General features: G+C 43.0%; 1 protein-coding gene across 1 annotated transcript in view; it reads left to right on the top strand.

Annotated features, from left to right (window-relative positions):
• The window catches only part of btbd8 (BTB domain containing 8), a gene marked incomplete at both ends in the record, with an annotated part of 36,913 nt that overhangs the window by 1,018 nt on the left and 12,654 nt on the right, over nt 1–23,241 (top strand). The window contains 9 exons of the mRNA XM_080727226.1: nt 3,477–3,653; nt 5,991–6,109; nt 8,597–8,714; nt 11,976–12,065; nt 14,254–14,334; nt 14,866–14,962; nt 15,565–15,656; nt 20,327–20,429; nt 22,008–22,190. Of these exons, the coding sequence (XP_080583352.1) occupies nt 3,477–3,653; nt 5,991–6,109; nt 8,597–8,714; nt 11,976–12,065; nt 14,254–14,334; nt 14,866–14,962; nt 15,565–15,656; nt 20,327–20,429; nt 22,008–22,190 (1,060 nt within the window). The remainder of the gene's footprint in view (nt 1–3,476; nt 3,654–5,990; nt 6,110–8,596; nt 8,715–11,975; nt 12,066–14,253; nt 14,335–14,865; nt 14,963–15,564; nt 15,657–20,326; nt 20,430–22,007; nt 22,191–23,241) is intronic.

The following is a 23,241-nucleotide window of genomic DNA, read 5'->3' as shown; positions in this document are numbered from 1 at the left end:
ATTATTATTACAGGTGTGTGGCCATATTTCAGTAAAATGCCTGAGTTTGTCAGTTTGGTCAGAATGAATGGTCTCCTCAATGCTGAGAAGTACAGGCAGATTATTCTCCCGTCATGCAACGCCATCTAATCCGACTCAAATTAATGGTGTAGCTTGAGAATGAGTACAAACACAGCTACAGTAATGACATCTTAGCGAAAAAGAACAAGGTGTCCTGTTCTGCACATTGCACAACAAAACAGTGCAGTTTTGAACAACCTACCTGCCGAGTAACCTTAAAGAAAGATACTTGCTCAAGTGTGCCAAGGAGAATTGTTGCTGTTATAATGGCAAAGGGTCATCGCACCAAATTGGTAGCTCTATCGCCTCACAGCTAGAAGGTTCCAGGTTCAATTCCCGCCAGGGATGCTGTGGGCACAGGGGGTCTGTGTTCACTCCTCCGTGTCATCAGTACCCATACCTTAGGTAGGTTTGGCGAAAGGGCCTTTCTGTGTGGAGTTTACATGTTCTCCCCGTGTTCCCTTAGGGTAGGTACCCTCACAAAAACATGCAGTAATCCTGGTCTCTATTCTGCCTCCCCCTGGTCAGCTTTTCCCCTCCTTCAGGCTGTTGCTATCCGTTGCTCTCCACTAGGATCATGGGATATCCCTTCTATAAAGCAGCATACCTGTCACATAAGTTGTGAGCTGCAGCATGCCGAATATATTTGGTGTTAATTCATCAGTGCCATCTGTTGGTGGGTCAGCGACACTGTAACTCCTGCCTCCCATGCCTCGCCCATGCAGTTATGGTGTTGTTGCAAGGGTGCGGAGGAGGGAGGGATTGGAGGAGACTTTCCTACCCTGCGTTCCAATCCACTATAAATTGTCATTCCCTCTGGGAATCCCTTTTTAAGTAAGCTCTTTCGTTATCTTATGTGCCGTTTCTTGATTGATAACTCTGAATAACTGAAATGTTCAAGAGCTACCCTCCAACCACATGTCTGCTAAACCAGTGATTCCAACTTATTTATATATATTTTTTAATTTAAGGACCCTTCAGTTTGTAATGTATAGCACTTCTCTGACCAGTACCTTAATCTACACTGTAAGTGTAAAGTCCTCCGTATTCATTTAACTCTGAGAGTGTTCAAATGTATACTCTATTAACTATAGAGAACCCCCTGAAAGACTCCTGGGACCCCACTAGAGTTCTCAAATTCTGCCCGAACCCGACCATACCTGAACCCGAGTTACCCGACTGACATTTACGGTAGGGTAGGGCCTAAAATGTATGCTAACTAGTCAGGCCGGGTAGGGCCTCGGGCCGGCCCAGTTAGGGCCGGGCCTTAATTTTCAGGCCCGTTGAGAACTCTAGACCTCACACCGAGGGCCAGTGAGCTAAACATCACAGCTTACAAGGATGTTCAGTTACAATCAAACAGACTTGTCTCCCCTCCCACAATGTATTTCCGAGGGACTTGCGTTGAGGACAGGTGCGTGCTGGATTGGAACGCATGCATTTTCTTGCTGGTGGTGAGTGACCCCATTCTCATTCCCTGCCCCATGGCTACAGAGTGAAATGGCCGCTGCACCAGCAGTTGGAACTCATATAGTCCAGTTGGCTTGAGGCCGACCACTTTCTGGGTCACCCAGTTCAGTCATCTAAATGGGATTTAATGATGGGTGGCGAAGAAAGGCCCCGGGGACTGTGCTCAGAGTCTCTCTGTCTGAAGTACTAGGAAATCAGGCCATTAGATTAATCTTTCAATTTCACCAAAGTTGGAAGTGGCCTTAAGATGTCACAATAATATCTTGCAACAAACTGTCTTAATACCTTATTGCAGGGGTTCCCAAACTTTTTAGTCTCAGGGCACCCCATGATATTTGTTTTAATCCGAGGCACCCCTACATTATAATTTTCACGAGTCCCAGCACCTTATATTTATAGCATATCGTCGTTGTCGGGTGGAAACCCGAAATGTCCAAAACCGTTCGTTTTGTATTTATCATCTATAAAATGTACTAAACTAGTGAAAACAGCAGGTCTACAAGCACACAACGCCTCGCATCGCGAGGCGTTGTGTGCTTGTAGATCGGCTGTTTTCACTAGTTTTGTGCAACAGAGGTTTCTGCCTGACAGTAATGATATTTTAGTGATTATGTTGCAGGGAAAACGTTGAGATAATAGCCATTTTGGTTAGAACTGAATGAAAATAACTGTGTACTACTGTAGGTTTAAAATGATACAAAATATTTTTTAGTGTCCAAATAAATTCCAAATATTATCAAATGATCTCGCGGCACCCCTGGACTGCCGTCGCGGCACCCCAGGGTGCCCCGTCACCCACTTTGAAAACCCCTGCCTTATTGCAATAAACGTAATGTGTGCGCGATGAGTTTGTTTGCATACTTCACTCATCTGTAGCTTTACCTCCATTCACTCATTGACTTTGTTTTGGATTGTGATCATGATTGTGATTGTGTATGAAAGTGATAGAATGTTCCCTCATATGAAATGTGTAGTATATTTGAAATGGACAAGGTTGATGCTGTGCTGAGAATTTGATGTTTTGCCCTCTGATCTTTCCTTAACACATTCCCCGCCATTTTAACATACCTTCGTACTCTACGGTGCCTCTGGTCTCCATAGACTTCCATGTAATTCATAGTGCACGGATCATGCACACCCATGCCTAGATAATGCACCACGTGTGTCCACATTGCTCACAGCTTTCAAACAAAAAAATCCGAATGGAAATCCGTTCAGGCATTCATGAGATAGAAGCCATTATGTTTTCCTAAAATGTAAACAAAGATGGCTGCCATGTTTGATAGATGGGGTTGCTATGGGGGTTAAACATGCAATTTCGCGATTTCTATCATGCCTACTACATTTTTTGGGGTCAGAAAAAAAAATTGTTTTTTTTTTTATTTTTTTATTTTTTATTTTTTATTTTTTTTCAAAATGGCGGAAATTCTCGGGACTATCGGGCCTGGCAGGGAAAGACATTGAAATAATCTCGGGACTATCGGGCCTGGCATGCAATGAGTTCATTCAAATTTAAAGCAAATCATATGGCCCACAAAAACACCCTCAAATTGTGTTGTAGGCCTGTCACAAGTATTACATAATCGCCTAATCACAATCATTTGCGATAATCGCAATTATCTTGCATGGTCGTCATCGTCATAATGGTTTTCATGTTGAAAAATGTTCATACATTTAAAAAATTTAGCGGAAATAGAGCTCTACAATCTCAAAACGCGCTGTGCTACGATATGTTGTGAGCTTGTAGATGGCTATATTTTGCATATTTTGAAAGTATAAAATAAGTGAATGTAATTTCTTTGTATACTATAGTTATTTGTCATATATGCCCTGTGAAACTTAGGTTTATGAAGCCTAATAGCCCAACAGAAATGTAATCTTCCAATCTTCAGTGACAAAAAACGCAAATCGTTAATCGAATGGACTTAATTGTGATACATCCCCAGGTTGTTGCAGGAGGAGCTGGAAGCTGATGTTCGAGTGTGTGCGGGGACCACTTCACTACAGGCCCACAGAGTGCTGCTTTTGGCCAGAGCTCCGCACATCCTCAGAGGAGCTCACAAGGACGCTCATGAAGTCCACCTTCCTAACATTGTCAGCACGGATCTGAAGGACTTCCTCAGGTAGCTGCAAGTAGCCTGGGTTCATAGGGGTGGGCGATATGGTGATAGATATCGTTGAGACGATACAATGTCTCCACAATATTCCTTTTCAGAGATATATCGTATATACTGTATCAGGGTTCTTCAACGTTTTCAGGCCAAGGACCCCTTAGCTGAGAGACAGATGAAGCAGGGACCCCTCTACATGTTACATAAAACTGTGTTGCAGATTTTCATCGATTTCATAGGTAGATTCATAGACTTGTTTGACAGCACTGTCATCAGTCCATGTTGGATTTGTGTGTTTTTTCAGACATTTAATCACTTAAAGCTATACTGTGTAAGATGCTCAACTAGTGGTCAGTAGCCCTATAGCAAACCACGGTCGCGTCCGCGTCTTTCGGACGTTTTTCGTACCTTCACACCCCCGCGTCTGCCTCCACCTCGCCGAGATCTATCTTTAGAGGGGTCCCTGGTTCCTGTGCGTTCAGGCATTCCGGAGAAACGGACTACTTCACCCTGCCTGGTAGGCGAGATTACCTTTTGAGTATAGAGACACACGGGCGACTACAAATATGGCCGCCATAGCGACCCCAGTTCAAGATGTGCTGTGATTGGCCGGCAGTGTATAACCCTCGCTGTGATTGGCCGGTAGTGTGATGACGTAATTTTTCCGCGAAAACCGGGGCCCGGTCAGGATCATAGAAAACATATAAAGAGAAGGCTTTAGAAGCTGAAAATAACGGAGTGGGTGTTCTAAAACTTTAGCGATTTAACAGTTAGGACAATTTTAAGATTTGTTTTATAAGAAAAGTTACATGGTATAACTTTAAATTGTTGATACTTTGTAAATTTGACCTGTCACTCGGTAATTAGTGTGCTCTTTTTTTTTACCTCCACACCCAACCTATTTGCCGACCTATTTGCTCTCAACGCCTCGCAGCGCGAGGCGTTGAGAGCTTGTAGATCTGCTATTTTAGGCCAAAGTTCTCCTCAGATTAGGGAATGCAAGGGTTCAAGTTGTTAATCTAAAATATGTCACACAAAGAATTGGCGGCCCCCCTGTAGTAACTCTGAGGACCCCCTAGGGGTCCCGGACCCCCTGTTGAAGACCCCTGGTATATATTGTGATACAATGAGGGAGCCTTATAAAAAATCCAGTTGAATTTAATACAGAGATTCATTGCAGAATGCATTTAAACCTACATTTTGGTCTAAATCAGTAGTTCTCAAACTTTAAAATGTAAAATAAATGTTAACTTTGACAGTACTGTCAGAGTTACATAATTGTAGGTCAATTTAGACCTCCCAAAAGGAACCCACAGAGTCCCTGGACCCCACTTTGAGGACCACAGGTCTAAATGGTCTTTTACTCCTTTTTTTGGTAGTTTTTGTTACCTTGTAGGTGGTTGTACTGTTAAGTAACTTGCAAAATAACCATAAAAACCAACATGAAAAATACTTGTGATAAGATTGTGTATCGTGACACAGCTTTGGAAAATATTGTGATATTGTATTTTTTCATATCGCCCACCCCTAGGTGCAAGTAGCATGTGTTCACGGTAACCCATGCCAACCCTCAGTTCTAAATGAAATGGGATTCCAAATTAAATGGGTCTGCTTCAAACTGACACTCATGGGTGGAGTGAAGTTGTGTCTTTTCTCAATATTGAATAGCATTTTGGCTCTAATGTTATCTCTAAATGTTATCACCACTTAGATAGTTGATTTCACTTTTATTGCGCCCTTTGTGTTGGTGGTGCTGCAGTTCCCAGACTTTTCTTACAGAGGGCGCTAAGCCCACTGCATTTAATCTGTTGGGATAGGATGGTATTTGTTCTTTTATGTAGGTTTCAAATAGCACTGTCATTCTTTTTGTTTATTATATAATATCAGCAATAATTATAATAATGTAATATCCTAGATAATCAACCGGTTACTTCTATGGCAGTAACAGCCAATTGATTGATACTGTTGTTCATGGATGTTAGTTTCAATGCCATTTAAATCAGGACTTGTTGAAAGTGCACAGCATTACTATGATGTCAGGTAGCCTATGGAAGGTCTTTATTAACAGTGCCATAATGTGAGAGGAAACGGGGTAGACTGGCCTCTATCAGCTACCGTAGATGTGTATGGGGATTGGGGATTGATACAGACAGTTCTTCAATGATGGTATGCATGGCAACTGGTTTGTTGTTCCTAAATAACGCTCTTGTGTAACAAAAATAAATGAAGGTCAGAACATCCCTCATAGCTGGGACCTCTGTCCTCACAGTCACACTGTGTTTACCCTTGTGATCGTAGGTCCATCATGGGATAAGATTAGGACATAAACACACCGCTTTCTCCCTGCAGGCGAGTGTACACAGCAGAGCGGCGCATGATGAACTCATCTGGTTCAATCCCAGAGGCTGAGGAGTTTGATTCAGTGATTGTTTCCGATCCAGCAAACCCCTTCAGTCCTGATGACTCAGGTATGAACAAATCAAAGCCATTTTCATTGAGAAGTTTTGTTTTAGGGTAACTGATCTGCTTCAACTCCTCTTTCTTTCTTTCTTTCTTTCTTTCTTTCTTTCTTTCTTTCTTTCTTTCTTTCTTTCTTTCCTGCCTCAATTCAAGCCATTGCCACTTAAGTCTTAAGCAACTTAAGACCTAATCCTATTTAGCCTCTCATTGGTAATGCTAATTATGTTATTTGATATAAAGGGAGGTTCAACCGCGCCTCGAGCCAAATCAGGCTGGTCCGGTGCATCTCAGGAGTAGAGAGACATATAGCCGAATAAAGAAGGTATTGGGAAGAACGACATGTCTATTACATCTTTGTCAGGTCATGACCTGCACAAGGGACTGCACTGAAGAACAGTCACACACTTTATGTATATCTTATTGCGACGTAGGTCGCAGTTAACTATGGAAACCGGCACATCTTGTCCATATCTCTGTCAGTCATGCCTGACACTGTGGTTTCCCTGACACATCACTGGCTCAGAGCAGGGATAATGCCTGATACTGTGGTTCCCCTGACACATCACTGTGACATCACAGTGATGTCAGATACTCAGAGCAGGGATCATAGACATAGAAAGGTAGACGCCTCCTTCGGCTCTGGGGAATATGCATCGAGGCGAGGGACCAAGGGAATCCGCGTGCATTGCTTCCACGTGCGTCACACATACGGACGTTGGTAGGCCAAACAGAGGCAGATGGGGGCAGGTCTTTACTTACGCAGCCTGTAAGAACAGCTGAGCCGCGCAACATCGGAACTGGCTCTGTTGAATTGAATTATAGTCCTTGGATAAGTCCCGGAAAAGTCGCGCTGTAATTGGCCAGTAGTCACTTGACTGGCAGCGTTCCCTTGGTTTTTCCAGGATGTCCAGACTACTATCTACATCTAGCTTTTTATATCTGTGGCAGGGATCTCCATATATGGGCATAAACAGGTGACATCACAGTGGTGTGGCTGGTTCAGACAGGGATCTCCATGTATGGGCATAAAATGTATTGTATGTTGTGATGTCATGGGAACCACTAACAGAATCTCTTTTATGCCCATATATGGAGATCCCCGAGTATAACTGAGTAAGCGTGTTTGGGGTCTCACAGCATATCTCCATATACAGTACATGGATCTCCATATATGGGTAACTGGTCCAAAGGGCGAGGTCTCTTGTCGCCCTGAGGCGTCTTACTGTCTATATTCTATTATTATTATTTAATGCAACTGCATTTCATGGGAAGCTGCACAAAAGAAATATCCCACCCGTTTATATCTGGTGACACTAATATGATGTTGATTTACACCATCCTATAGTAGACATAACCTGTTATACACCATCCCCACATGAAAGAGCCTTGATAGATTGATTGAATATTGATTGATTGAATATTTTATTAGTCAGAAATGTAAACAGTATGAGGTGGTATAGCCTAGACATTAAAAGGATAACAGAAGAAAGTCCTGAGGACTTGTTTCCATTGTGGTGTATTCAATTAATCAATATAGCATACACAATAATAATACATGTCATCAACAAATACAAAGCACTATGTACTAAGGAGAAAAAGGAAAAACGGCGGCAGAGAATGACACCTCCTTTCTATGGGAATTTGCATTTACCTCCCCTTGTGGTCCCCTGATGTATTTTCAGGCCAATTTTGAAAGAAACCGGTGATTCACAAATGAATGGATGGTGTCAGGGCATTCCATTTGGTGGCAGAGTACTATAATTTCCCCATGTTTCTTTCTAAATGTGGGTAGTACCAGATTGTGGTCGCTCCCTCTTCTAGTGTTGTGGCTGTGGGTGTCACTCACTCAGGAGAAGTAGTTAGTTTGTTATTTCGACAGATGTACGTAGGGGTGGGCGATATGGTGATAATTATCGTGGAGACGATACAATGTCTCCACAACATGCCTTTTCAGAGCTATCGTATATATCGTGATACAATTGAGGGAGTCTGTTTAATCGTTAATACAGAGATTCATTGCAGAATTCAATTTAAACCTGCATTTTGGTCTAAATCAGTAGTTCTCAAACTTTAAAATGTCAAGGTCTCCACTTAACTCTTACAGTATACAAATGAAACCAAATGGTCCATTTGGTTTCATTTGTATACTGTCAGAGTTACATACTTGTAAAGTTCAATTTAGACCTCCCAAAAGGAACCCAGAGAGTCTAGTTTTTGTCAAGTAACTTGAAAAATAAGTAATAACCATCGAAACCAACGTGAAAAAGAATCGTGATAAAATGGTGTATCGTGATACAGCTTGGGAAAATATCGTGATATTGCATTTTTCCATATCGCCCACCCCTAGATGTACAGACACTCATAGCATGCATACTCACAGCCTCTCTCTCTCTCTCTCTCTCTCTCTCTCTCTCTCTCGCTCTCTCTCTCTCTCTCTCTCTCTCTCTCTCTCTCTCTCTCTCTCTCTCTCTCTCTCTCTCTCTCTCTCTTCCTAGACGGTGGTGTTCTAGAACCGGCCTCTGGGCTGGGAGCAGACCTGTTGGACCTCTACCAGAGAGGCGAGCAATGTGACATCACCATCCAAGTGGGGGATCAGGTCTTCCCCTGCCACAGGTATATAAGATGTATTGTGAGGCTCTGTAGGGACACTCCACCAAGAACCACAATATCGTCGTTGTCGGGTGGAAACCTTGTATGTCCAAAAGCGTTAGTTTTGTATTTATCATTTAAAAAACAAACTAAACTAGTGAAAACAGCCGATCTACAAGCACACAACGCCTCGCACTGCGAGGCGTTGTGTGCTTGTAGATCGGCTGTTTTCACTACTTTTGTGCGACGGCCATGTATGATGAAGCAGGGCTTTGCTTTGCGAAAAAAACATAAAAATGTGAAACTTGGACATACGAGGGTTCTCCACGACAGTGACGATATATGGGTTTATTTTTTAACCGTCATCCTGTGTTCCGCTTTATGGCGATACCAATGACATCTCACCCTCATTTACACCCCACACAAGGGTGGCTCCTCCGACTCCGTGTCTTCCGTGAGCGTGTGCAGACGGAGATTCCTCATCCTTTAAGCCGCGGTCGTGCATCGCGGGGCGTTAACAGTGAGCGCTCATTCAGCGATGCAGAGGTGGTGGTGGTGATGGTGGTGGCCGGGCGGTAACCATGGAGACTGGTCGTTCCTTGCTAGTGCTCAGGGAATCAGGCAGCCAAAGAAAGGCAGCTCCTCTAGGATGTGAGCAGAGCAGCTTCCCGCCGTTCTTTTTTTTTTTAATGACAGAACGAGAGCACTGAAACACTGACACGTGTGGCGGCTCAGTGTTGTTGCCACAGCTTGCAGTAGATCTCCCCGCCACAGTCCGTCAACTACCCTTAGCTGACCACACACACAGGAGAAGCAATATATTCCGCGATGTGAGCCATTCCTGTTCCCTAGCAGAGCTACTGTTCATTCAGTGCCATTTATCTAAGTCACCCTTTATTACACAGGAATGACGTCACTCTGTCATCCATCATTAGGGCAGTCGCGATTAATACATAATCGTCTATTCGCGATTATTTTTCATATTCGCAAATATTTTGGATATTCGCGATTATCGTCAATTATCCAATTTAATTTAAAAGTAGTGGGTTTTGACAATAAAACCATTCTTAAACCTCGTCCTCACGTCAACACTTGCATTCTTGAATGTGCCTCCTCCTCCTTGTTGAACGTCCCCGTGAACGCAGAACGCTCAATGCTCGTCCTCGACTCCTCAGTCAGTCAAGAGTCAACTGCAGCACGGCACGCAATTCAGTCACACAGGCAGGCTGGCTGACTAACTAAACATGCTTAAAAAGTTTGTTTCAACCGATCCAAGCTCGGAAGTACAGACACATGTACCATACATATCCCAGGACTATATTCCTTTTGATATGATACAGAAAAAGGCTTTCACTTTCGTTTCAACACAGAGGACTGGAGTCTTTACTGCAGCTTTAGCTTCTATTCGTCAATCGCGATTATTTTGTATGACGATTAATCGTCTCCAGAAAGTCCTAATCGCGACAGCCCTATCCATCGTAGTCATTTTAAGTGAAACGTATTTAGTGTCTCACTCAGGACTTCTACAAGGCCTTTGAGTGCATAGAAGTGCACTCAAAGAGAGGAACGCCCTAGGAGGGAATTGGAAACCATTGTGGTCACAACAAGTAAAAATGTGTTTTGTCCCTTTAACAATGCATATTCAATCTTATACTGTTTGCGTCTCTTTGCTGGCATACCCGCGTGTGTGTGTGAGTGCGTGCGTTGTGTGTGATGTCACTGGCATCACCATAAAGAGGAAAGGATAATGCAGTCTGGATAAAGGTCATGAACAGTCTGAATCAATTTATCTCTTCCAAAAATTAATAAATCTGACATATCCATATTCATATTTAATCCAGGGGTAACAAAGACATTATTTTGACAATTCACAATCCACATATATTCATTTGAAGTAGTGTCCATATTAACCTTTTTTCTTTTTCTGTTAAAAAAAGTAAAAATAAAATAAATCTAAACCCATAATTTAAATTTTGAATCAACTCCTAAGTGAAGGAATTTGTATTTTATTGTTTTGTATTTCTATTCGGCCAATGGGAGGACGCAAGGTTCTTTGGTGGGCGGTGAAAAAGTCAAATCCATTATTTTTGAAGCGGTGAAAGCCGCTTCCAAGGAGTGGCTTTGTCTGTCCCGTACATGTCTTTTTGAGGATTCCCATATATTCCCAAGGAGTGGCTTTGTCTGTCCCGTACATGTCCCGTGCATGCAGAATTGAGGATCGGTCAAGCTTCACATGACAATTTGGCCCTCCAGACAAAATCATTCATTCATTCAGAATTCATTAAAAATATAGAACTAAAGCACATAGAAAGTATAGATCTAGAACACAGAATGTATAGATCTAGAACACAGATTTCATAGCTCTAGAACACATAGAATACAAATTCACCGCTTCACTTCGAACCGAGATTTGATTTTTAATGAGCTGTTGGCCATATGTATTTATAGATGGATAACAGTAATACCCCATGGTCGCTATTTAGGAGAAAATAGACCTGTGGTATCCCACTTTAAAGTTCCAGTGCTTGTCACTTCACAGCCTCTTTCTTAGACACTGGCCAAACGCATGAGATGTGACAACATTATACCAGGAGTCTTCAACGTTTTCAGGCCAAGGACCCCTTAGCTGAGAGGATAAAACGGGGACACCCATATATTGTGTCCACGGGTTTCCAACGCCCCATAGTGCATTGCGCAGACGTTGTACCGAGCTTCCGGTGCCGCAGCCGAGTGTGATTTACAAGCTCACAACAGGCTGCATCTGCGACGTGACGTGAGCTTGTATGTCTGCTGTTAAACCGGAAGTGTGGTCCAAATAATCTCCAGTAAACTCCCGCAGAAAGAGGTGGATATAATTGTGTCTTAGATTTCCATCGACTTATTTGACAGCACATCAGTATATGTTGGATTTATGTTAATGTGTGTTTCTTTTCCAGACATTTAACCACGTTGATAGTAAATTTGACCTTTCACTCTGTACTTGTTCTGATCTTTTTTTAACCTATACTTCAAACCTATTTGCCAAAAATAGCTGTGCGAGGCGTTGAGAGCTTGTAGATCTGCTATTTTTGGCTAAAGTTCTCCTCAGAATAGGGATGCGAGGGTTCAAGTTGTTCATATTTAAAAGAATGATCCTATCACACAAAGATTCAGGGGCCCCTCCCTGTAGTATCTCTAAGGACCCCCTATGGGTCCCGGACCCCCTGTTGAAGACCCCTAAATTATACTATATAGTTGTGGGTGAAACTGACCCGTTGAAGCCCGCTTGTTTGTCTGCATTCGTAGGGCGATCCTGTGCGCACGATCTCAGTACTTCCGAGCCATGCTGAGTGGGAGTTGGATGGAGAGCTCCAGACATTGCATCACTCTACAAGGGTAAGGCACAGTGTAACCATTATAAGGTCCATAATGCACCTCCACCCTCGCCTTCCAGTGAAACGTTTCATTGTCGGAACAATGTGTGGCACATTAATTATTCATGCTTTGACACAGAGGTGTCTCTGTACAGGGGTTTCACTCAACAACACAATGTATCTCTCCCCCAATGTGGCATAATGTGCAAACACACACAGACCCACACAGCCATGGAATCTCAAATGAATTGCTCAGAATTCCACCCGCCGTGGGAAGCCTTGTCCCCCTCCTGGAAGCACACGGTATACATACTGAATATACTTCTGATCCACTGCCTATACCCCAGTGCGCAGGGGCGTCACACCAGATTCTGGGCCCTGGGTACAAGGATTCACTGCGGGCCCCCCATGAATGTTAACTATTGAAAAATAGCAGATATACAAGCTCACAGCGCGGCACCGAGTGCCGCGCTGCAAGCTTGTATATCTGCTATTTTTGAAAAAAATCGTGAAAATGTGTGCAAGAAACCTTTGTCAAGGACCCCCAAGATGATATGTATTTGGCCACGGACCCCGATATCAAAATATTTAGTTCCAGGGACCCTCCCAGAAGCAAAATTTGAGTTAGAAATGTTCGCTTAAAACATACATATATTCAAAGATTTTCACACATTTTCTCAACTTTTCAAAAATAGCAGATCTACAAGCTCGCAGCGCGGCACTCGGTGCCGCGCTGTGAGCTTGTATATCTGCTATTTTTCAATAGATAAAGTTATTAGGGCCCCTCCACCTTGGGCCCCAGTAACTCAGTCCCACTTTCCTACCCCTTGTGACACCCCTGCCAGTGCGATCTCTTTGAAGAATGACGGAGGCTACTGTCCTTTGGTGGAAAATGCGTCACTCACCCAAGCGCAGCTGATTTGAGAGTAGGGGGGGGGGGAGACTCCTCCGTCATCGCAAAGGACGAGTGCGATGATTGGGGGTGGAGGGGGCGATGCACAGTGACCCTGAAGTAACCCTCTGGCTGTAGTCACATGGACTGGTGCTTTTCGTGCAGTTTGGATCATGTTTCACGACACTGAACTTTACAGAACTCGTGCCAGTCGGGAAACATTGACACGTGTCGTGATAAAGGCTATAAACGGGTCCAGTTTTCCTTGCAAAATGCTATGACTCGAGTTCTGTGCACGATTGATTTCCAGTACTGTATTTTTAAAATTGTAAAATGAATAAAATATGAACCAATCTGTATGTTGGTACAACATTAAAATATGTAACTAGCTAGCCATAAATAATAACACCCGTAAGAGGACTTTTATTGTTTGATCCCCTTACTGCTCCAAACATTTACAAATCCAAAATATAAGATGCTCACCACCTTGCCACAAATGTTCTCTATCTATTTGGAACCTCCTCGGGATGTGTCAGTCCATATTTTTCAATAAAGAAGTGTTTTACTCAAGCTTGTCTTGGAACCTCAGTGCATTTCCTCATTTCCCCAAATGAGCGCTACTGCGCAACAGCGGGAAACGAGGAAACAGGGGTTTCCCCTGTTTCCTCGTTCCGAGACAAGCTTGAGTAAAACACTTCTTTATTGAAAAAATATGGACTGACACATCCCGACACATTCCAAATAGATAGAGAACACTTGTGGCAAGGTGGTGAGCATCTAATATTTTGCATTTGTACATGTTTGGAGCAGTAAGAGAATCAAACGGGCTCACCAGCCGTCCATTGCGGCTCGTCGTTATAACCCTGTAAGAGTACAAACGTCTTCAAAAATAAAAGCCCTCTTATGTGTGTTATTATTTATGGCTAATAACTAGCAGTGGTTTGAGGTGGTCTGCCTACACTCGAGAAATTAGACCCTGGTGACCCCGCAGGCAATACAAATGATTCTGATACTGCTGGTGAAAAGTCATGCTAAGCATGGGGCGGCATAGCTCAGGGGTAGAGAAACCGTTATTAGAGCACGAAGGGTTCCCAGTTCGAATCCGGGCTCCCCCTGAGTTAATGTCGAAGGGTCCTTGGGCAAGACTGAACCCCTAATTGCTCCCGGTGAGTAGGTTGGTGCCTTGCATGGTTTCCTCCGCCACCGGTGTATGAATGTGTGCGTGAATGGGTGAATGTAATGCACAATCTATGTAAATCGCTTTGGATAAAAGCGCTATATAAATGCACCATTTACCATTTTAAGCTGTCATTTTCAGCCTGGGGCCGGAGGAGATGGACGTCCTGCTTCTGTTCATGTATGGGGCCATAGTGGACCTGCCTCCCAGAGCCAACATCAGGTATCACATGTCAACACAGAACACACTGACCACATTCACATGGACTCTCGGCCCAGGATAGGGCTGTCACGATTATGACATTTTACATGGCGATTATTTGTCACTCAAATAATTGCGATTAACGATTTAATTGTGTTTTTGTTGTTGACAATTACATTTCTGTTTGGCTTTTAGGCTTTTAAGTTCCACATGGTAGATATGACACATAACCTAAATATACAAAGAAATGACTGACATATTTGACAACTCTACACTTAGAAAAGAACATCGATAGTGGAAATAGCCGATCTACAAGCTCACAACGCGTCGCATCGTGAGCTTGTAGATCTGCTATTTCCACTATTTTTTACGTTCTTTTTTAATATATGAACATTTTTCAACATGGAAACGATGTTGACGATTATGAAAAATAATCGCGATTATGTCAAATAATCACGATTAGACGATTATGTAATAATTGTGACAGCCCTAGCCCAGGACACAGGCCCATAAAACAAGCTAACCTGCGGCTGGTGTTCATCCTCTCCCCAGTCAGGTGGTGTTGGCTGCAGACATGTTGGGTCTGGAGGGGTTAAACCACGTGGTGGAGATGGTTCTGACCCGAGACTATTGCCGCTTTTTCCCCAAGGTCAGTGTTGCAATGTATTTGCCATGCCTGCAAAGAACGATTCGATGCTTAAAAGTGACATACGGTACTGTACATTGTGCTTTTCAACATTTCAGAGAATTATCAGATCAGTCCTAATAGTTGCCTTACAATCAAAACTTGAATGCACACGATGGAAGCTATATTTGGAGCAAATGTCTCCTTTTTATTTATATGTTATACTTGCATGTCTTTGTACCTTGCAGATATGTTCCCAGCCAACAAAGTCCTGCTGTGTTTCAGTTCTCATAACGCCCTCATTATCATGTTCCCCTGATACAACGTGACATGTTTTGACTCCCGCGGCGACTTGGGCCTGTACAGCAGCAGTGATTCTCAACCTTTTGAATTTTAAGGACCCCCAGTTTTATATACTTTCACTGACCCCCATTTGATATGAATCTACACTGTAAAATGTAACTCTGAGAACCATTGCTGTACAGCATCCACAATGATCTGTGTTTCAGCTAACACCATTTGTATCTGAAACATTTATGTCAAATAATAATAATAATAATGATGATGATAGACATACTGTAAGACGCTTTCTTATTGAAGATACACCCTCTTTGTTTTGTTTTAAGATGGCTGTTGATGGGGTTCAAAAGACAATTCTAGAGTGCCTATCCCTCAGCCAAGCCCTAGGCCTTCAAAGCCTCCACACGCTGTGTAAGAGGTGAGTGTGGATACTGCATTCATCCAGGGAGGTGATCCCACTCAAAGAGTGTCAGGAATGTAGCAGAGCGTGTCCGTAAAGGTGCCGTCGTATTGGAAATGATCTGTGTCAACACAAAGGAATACTGTTGTTACCAGTTGATGTAGGATCAGGAATATGCAGTCTTGGCGGAATATTCTTTTCGTTGTTTTGCAAAACTACATTGTATTGCAATCATGACGAATCTCTACAGTTCCAAAATAACCTGTGAAATCTTTCAGGAATTTGTTTGCATGAAGGAATCTTCAATGCACTTTTACAACGTTTGCCTATTTGGCAAAGCTCTTGTTCTCCTTTTGATTTGAGGTTTTCATCAACCAAATAGAATCCGAGCACTCACATGCTCCAATAACTTTTAATGACAAAGTTTTGAGCCTGGGCTCGAAACATCATCATTAAAATGTATTGGAGCATGTGAGTGTGTGGGTTCTATAATTTTTTTAATGAAACTGTCTTGACTCAGCACCCCAACAAGTGATGTGCGTAATCTATCAGCTTTTAGTATTATATAAATCTTTTCTGCAAGATGTGTTTTTAGCATTTATTTCTGAAAAGCTTCAGAAGAAATAAGCATTTTGTACTGTAGCAATAAATAATTTGCTAAATGGACTTAATTCTGATAAGTAATAGCTGTGTCATTGTTTGAATGTCACCAGAGTTTTGAATTAATTGCACTAATGAAAATTTAGGGTAATGGCGGCAGAATAAGCTATATACTCAATGGTGGCCTTACTGTATGGGAATATTGCACCTGGCAATGCATTCGAAACACACCAAAGATCACGAAAAGCTTGAAAGCTCACTAGAATGGGTGCTGGATGTGCAGTTAGTTGTCTGCTATGTGCTGAGGAGGAGATGCCCTTTCATTTTGAGGATTTACACAATGTTCATCATTTGCCTATCTCTGCCTACTCCTCACTCCAGTTTAAGCTACTCTCTTCAATGCTGTCACATTGCCAGTGAGGGTATGGCACCATGCCAGTATCAACTCACTTGAATGAAATCACATGAACTCTGGGTGTTGTTTGAGCTCAGTGGGCTATGGTGGCATTGTTGTGCATTCAGATCCAACAGATGAATAGGGACAAAGTCTCTCACCGATATTCAGTATCAATGAAATTAGACCAGGCGTGGGATAATTGTAAACTAGCCCTTACCCGTTCAAAGATATGAGCTCTGAAATGATGTGCAGTGGGTGGGTTATGGGATGTGCACTGTGCACACAGTATATGAGGGATGGAAAGTAACTTTAACTGGTGCTTGCATGATAATAATATGTAGGAGCATCAATGTAAGAAATACCCGTTCCATTTAACGGCTACAGAGATGCTGTGTACCGATCTGCATGATTTTTGGACAACATCTGTAACAGGGCCCGCCCGCCCGCACACACACACACACTTCCCCCCCCCCCGTGTGTGTGTGTGTGTGTGTGTGTGTGTTTGTGTGTGATTGTGCATGGCCTGAACAACAGCGCCCCTCCCTTAACATGTGTGGTCACAAAAGGTACTGTAGGCTAAATAGATATAGATACACCATAAAAATGCTAATATACAGCATATGATTTGTGAAAGTGACAAACGGGCTTCACAGTTATGTTAGGTGTGTTCATCTGCTAATGGTGATGCGATTTCAGATCAATTGCTCCAGCCACTGAGGAGAAACGCTGTTTCAGACAGACAGACAGACAGACAGACAGACAGACAGACAGACAGACAGACAGACAGACAGACAGACAGACAGACAGACAGACAGACAGACAGACAGACAGACAGACAGACAGACAGACAGACAGACAGACAGACAGACAGACAGACAGACAGACAGACAGACACTCACTCACTCACTCACTCACTCAGTCAGACATTCGCAAAATTATAGTATAGATAAATAGACACACATTAAGTACACCTGAGTGAACCTGAAGTTCTCCTTAAGCCACTGCTGCTGATTAACCTTCTGGTCATTTTAGTTCCCAATGCAGTGAAGGATTAGCCTCGTAAACCACCAACTTCCGGAAATCACATTGCAATTAATGCAATGAGATTTCTGGAAGTTGGTGGTTTATTACGAGGTTGGTGAAGGATGTGAATGTAGGTCAGAATGTTAGAATCTGTCGGCTAGTTTTGTTGGGGGGGGGGGGAGGTGTGTGTGTGTGTGTGTGTGTGTGTGTGTGTGTGTGTGTGTGTGTGTGTGTGTGTGTGTGTGTGTGTGTGTGTGTGTGTGTGTGTGTGTGTGTGTGTGTGTGTGTGTGTGTGTGTGTGTGTGTGTGTGTGTGTGTGTGTGTGTGTGTGTGTGTGTGTGAGAGAGTGTGAGAGAGTGAGAGAGTGAGAGAGAGTGTGGGGGGATGGCTGGGTGATGTGATGAGTCACGCGTGTCTGACAGTAAGATGAGCTGTGCTGCACTGTGCAGCACTGCATCGTTGATTCCACAGCTTAGTACTGTATACTGTAAGATGCCTACATCTTTTGTAATGGGGACAGTGGATGCATTAAGATTGTTCTGAATTTCATTGATTGAGGCAGTTAGTGTATCAAATCTAAGAGCGAGGGACGGAGAAGTGGGCACTATTTTGGGAAAGGGCTGTGCTTTCAGGATTCTTTGGCTGAAGTCACCTCCAAGGTGCAAGCCAGTGAGGTTAATGAATCTGTCTGGCCTGGAGTTTGGCAGCATAATAGTGGCTTGTCTGAAACAATTCCATCACAAACCTGACCTAAATTACAGCTTGAAATCATTGAATGTTGGCCACTTCCTCCTCCTAAACTTATGGCCCACAGCTCACACTGTGAGCATTGTGTCACCACCACAGCTGCCATACATCAGACGATGGCCTCACACACAGTACAGTAGACATTGTTTGCAGATAATGTACTGCATGACTAGGGCTGTCACGATTATGACATTTTATGTGACGATCAATTGTCACTCAGATATTTGCGACTAACGATTTAATTGTGTTTTTGTCGTTGACAGTTGCATTTCTGTTTGGCTTGTAGGCTTTGAAGTTGCACATGGCAGATATGACACATAACCTAAATATGCAAAGAAATTACTGACATTTGACAACTTTATTCTTAAAAAAGAACATTGATAGTGGAAATAGACTCGTTGTGAGCTTGTAGATCTTGTAGCTTGTAGATCTGCCATTTCCACAATTTTATATATACTAGCCCTTACCCGTTCAAAGATATGAGCTCTGAAATGATGTGCAGTGTGTGGGTTATGGGGTGTGCACTGTGCACACAGTATATGAGGGATGGAAAGTAACTTTAACTGGTGCTTACATGATAATATGTAGGAGCATCAATGTAAGAAATACCCGTTTCGTTTAATGGCTACAGAGATACTGTGTACCGATATGCATGATTTTTGGACAACATCTATAACGGGGCCAGACAACCCCCCCACCCGCGTGTGTGCGCGCGCACACACACACACACACACACACACACACACACACACACACACACACACACACACACACACACACACACACACACACACACACACACAGCTGGTTAAACATGTTGCCTCATGCTAGATGCAGAATAGATAAGCCTCATGCTAGATGCAGAATAGATAGTAGATACACCATAAAAATGCTAATATACAGCATATGATTTGTGAAAGTGACAAACGGGCTTCACAGTTATGTCAGGTGTGTTCATATGCTTATGGTGATGCGATTTCAGATCAATTGCTCCAGCCATTGAGGAGAAACGCTGTGACAGACACTCAGACAGACAGACACTCACTCAGACATTCCGAAAATTATATGTTAGATATGAACATTCTTCAACATGGAAACGATTATGACGATTATGTCAAATAATCGCGATTATGTCAAATAATCGCGATTATGTCAAATAATCGCGATTATGTCAAATAATTGCGATTGAGACGATTATGTAATAATTGTGACAGCCCTATGCATGTCAGAGAAACAGTGATTTACTGATGATTTAAACTTTTAAAGGGTTTTAGAAGTCAAGTTGTCCTACTTGTGGTTGTAGCTGAATGGGTAGAGACTGAGAACCATGCCCCTGAGCAGCGTTCCCTCTGGCGTGCACGGAATGAACGGAATGAACAAATCTATCTAGCACAAATAGATTTGTGTTATTGTAGTTGTTGCCTGGGTTTGATTATTGTGTTACTCTGTCTAACCGCCAGGCCCAGGACGTTCCCACGCTTTGCATTCTCCTACGCCATCACGCACGCTCGCACACACAGTAAACAGTAAACAGACACCACTTTGCCCACATGCTGCTACAGTGTATCCGACCATCAGTCGCTGCAAAATGAGAACCACAACAAATGTTTTCCATCGCCTGAAAGGTTACCATATCAGCGACCGCACCGGCACATTGAAAATGCGTTCTACTTTAAGGTTAGTCCAAGTTTTGTCCAATGTGCACCAGCGAGGCGGTACCAAAACAAACACTCGCTTCGACATTTGCGTCACATATGGAAAGTGACTGACAAAAACGGGAGGATGGAGCATAGTTTTCTTCCTTTTTAGAACGAAAGACATGATTACCCTGGCCTGAGCACAGCTGGGAAAGATTGATTTAAATGACTGGACTCCCAGGTAGCAGTAAATATTCCCTTCCTAATCGATGTGTATTTTGCAGGTGGGTTTTGGAACATTATGTGAAGTGCTGGTCAGAGAGGAACTTCTCCCTTCTGCCATGTGAGCTCCAGAGGGAGTTTCTTACAGCCATAACAGAAAACATGGTGCGTATTCCTCACAGTATGCATTCTACCAGGGACGTGCTGGGCCCCTGATTCAGCCCGGGAAAAAGAGTTGGAGAGGCCCTCATTGCGCACTATAGAGAGAGAGAGATCTTTCTATAGCGCTGCTGCTACTCAAAGATTTGCCATTTCAGATCATGACAAGTGACAAGCCAGTGGGCCAATTACATGAGTTATATTTTGTCGTTGTCGGGTGGAAACCTTGTATGTCCAAAACCGTTTGTTTTGTATTTATCATTTAAAAAAATGATTAAACTAGTGAAAACAGCCGATCTACAAGCACACAACGCCTCGCGGTGCGAGGCGTTGTGTGCTTGTAGATCTGCTGTTTTCACTACTTTTGTGCAACGGCCTTGTATGATGAAGCAGGGCTTTGCTTCGCGAAAAAATTTGAAACTTTGAGATACGAGGTTTCTGCCCGACAGTGTCGATTTACTTTGTTGGCCGCCCAGCCCCCAAAATGGAATGAAGGCCGACATTTTATTTGTATTCTTTTCCTAATGGCCGGCCTGGACCGGCCGGGAATGAACCAGCCGTTCGGGAGTTGTCCCGCTTTTCCCAATGGCCAGCACGTCCCTGCATTCTACCCACCATACAGTTGCACAAATCCTGTGTACATGTTGTTTGTTTTTATTTTTTCCACCGGAAGGCAATTTGTGCATGATCCAATAAAAGTTCTTCTTATTAAATTATGAATCGCTAATGATGTAGTAATTATGGAATGTAATTCAAATGTTGATAGCTGGGGTTGTAATCAGTGGTTGAAATTGATAATGGAGCCTGTTTGCCTTCTGCCTTTCATCACCACTATAATGTGCTGTGTATTAGCACAGTACACAGTAAAATGTCCAGTGTTCATTTATCCTTTTGGAACCCCGGGTGTACAGGAAGGTACCAAATGGACCCTTGCTGCTCTGTAACACTGAGGATTTTAGTGTACTGCATGTGTGTGCCAAGATGTATTCCCTTATAAATTTGTCTTTCCCACCAATTATCACAAACACTTGGCCGTTGTAGCAAAGTAGTCTCCCAGAGTTGGCGAGCGGCTTCGCTTTGTTTTATGTTGCGCGCACATTTATTTTGCGTGCACGTTTGTGTGTTCTTGTAGCTGCTGCTGCAAGAGCTACAGTACTTTAGTTCAGTGGTTCTCAACCTGAAATTATTTTTGGGGGTCCCCAGATGATTAACTCAATGTGCAACATTGTTTTTTCACTCAACAGTAAACAAACCAACATAAAGTTTAAGTGTATATAGAGGGTATCTGCACATTTCTAAAGTGACAATTTAAGGACTTTTTTTATACCTCTAAAATGACAAATTAAACATTAGCTAAATTGTCAAATATTAGAGGTAGAAATTGTGAAAATATTATTATATTATTTTAATAATTAATATATATTATTTTCACATTAGAACCGTGTTATACTAAATGTAATGCCTCAACGCTTAGTGCTCGTCAGGGTGGGAGGGTCCCTAGATAAAATATGATTATTTTGGGGGTCGTGGCCTGAAAAGCTTGAGAACCGCTGCTTTAGCTGATTGATGTTTTTTTTTCCACAGACCGCGAACGATGCTGTGAGCGTGCTCTGTGGCACTGAGCAGCTGATCGGCAGCCTCCCAGAGGTCAAGTGGGCCAAGCAGGTGATGACTCTGGCCACAGAGCTGCAGGACTACAGCCTGAGGGTGATCGTCAGCCAGCTCCCCTCAGTCATTCACACCGACACCTTCCAAAACCTGCTCTGGGTAAGGGAACGTTGAGCCCGATTTATGCTTTGTCGCTCACCGACATCATCACATTTTGAAACTCTCAAAGAGAAAATAACACACATCCTCCATTGTTTGGTGCTGAGCCAAAACTGCCAGAGCAGTACTACTAAGAACAGAAAAGGGGGCTCGCATCTCACTTTTGACAGCTCCAAATTTATTTATGATGACAAAGCAGCACAGATAGACGTTTTTTCAACCCTTTTTGGTCTTCTTCAGTATAAATGAGATATAGAGAAGAGATGTGCCGATTGATCGGTGAGTGATCGTGATCGGCTGATAATGCCTCTGTCGGCTTTTATCGGTATCGGCTTTGCCGATCTACAAGCTAGATCAGCTATTTTCACAATATTTATCTGTGGGACAGAATGTAACCTCAGCTTCAACTCCTACAAGTTGAATTGGATACTAAAGGACCTCAGCCTGCAATCTCCTAATGTTTATACTTAATATACAATGTCAATGTTTTGTAAGAAGAATCATTAAATATATAAATGCTGCTACAGTAACACAATAAATAGAAGAACTTATGGATTTGACGCTGTGATCGGGAATATCGGTATCGGCAGATGCTGATTCCAGTTGATCGATGATCGGCATCGGCCCCCAAAATCGCAATCGGAGCATCTCTAATGAGAATCAGGAAATTACATATTTTTATATACAATGTAGTTTGTAGCCACACCTGGTGAGCAGGAAGATCACCAAGAATAATACATGATTATATTTGTAAACACATGATTTAAACACATGATCTCCCGGTGAAACTCCTCACTGTCAGGGAGAGCACAAGACAACCACTTGCCTCCTCTGATATGTGACGCTTTTCACCTACGACCAACTGCAGGAGTTGGCAGTGACAATGGACCAGAACACACACAGGATCTCGGGATCCACATGGGAACGGCATGGCTCCAATGTAGCCAGCCTGTGACGTCAGTAACCCGGGACATATTTATGACATATGACTCCAAGGGTTTCATTCCGAGCAGAGACCCCATGACTTCCGTTATGAAATTAAACCTATGTG

This window comes from Nannobrachium achirus (assembly GCF_963921795.1).
Source record: "Nannobrachium achirus genome assembly, chromosome: 1".
Lineage (NCBI taxonomy): Eukaryota > Metazoa > Chordata > Actinopteri > Myctophiformes > Myctophidae > Nannobrachium > Nannobrachium achirus.
The sequence above is the reverse complement of the archived record's forward strand: the minus strand, read 5'-3'. Positions and strand labels throughout refer to the sequence as shown.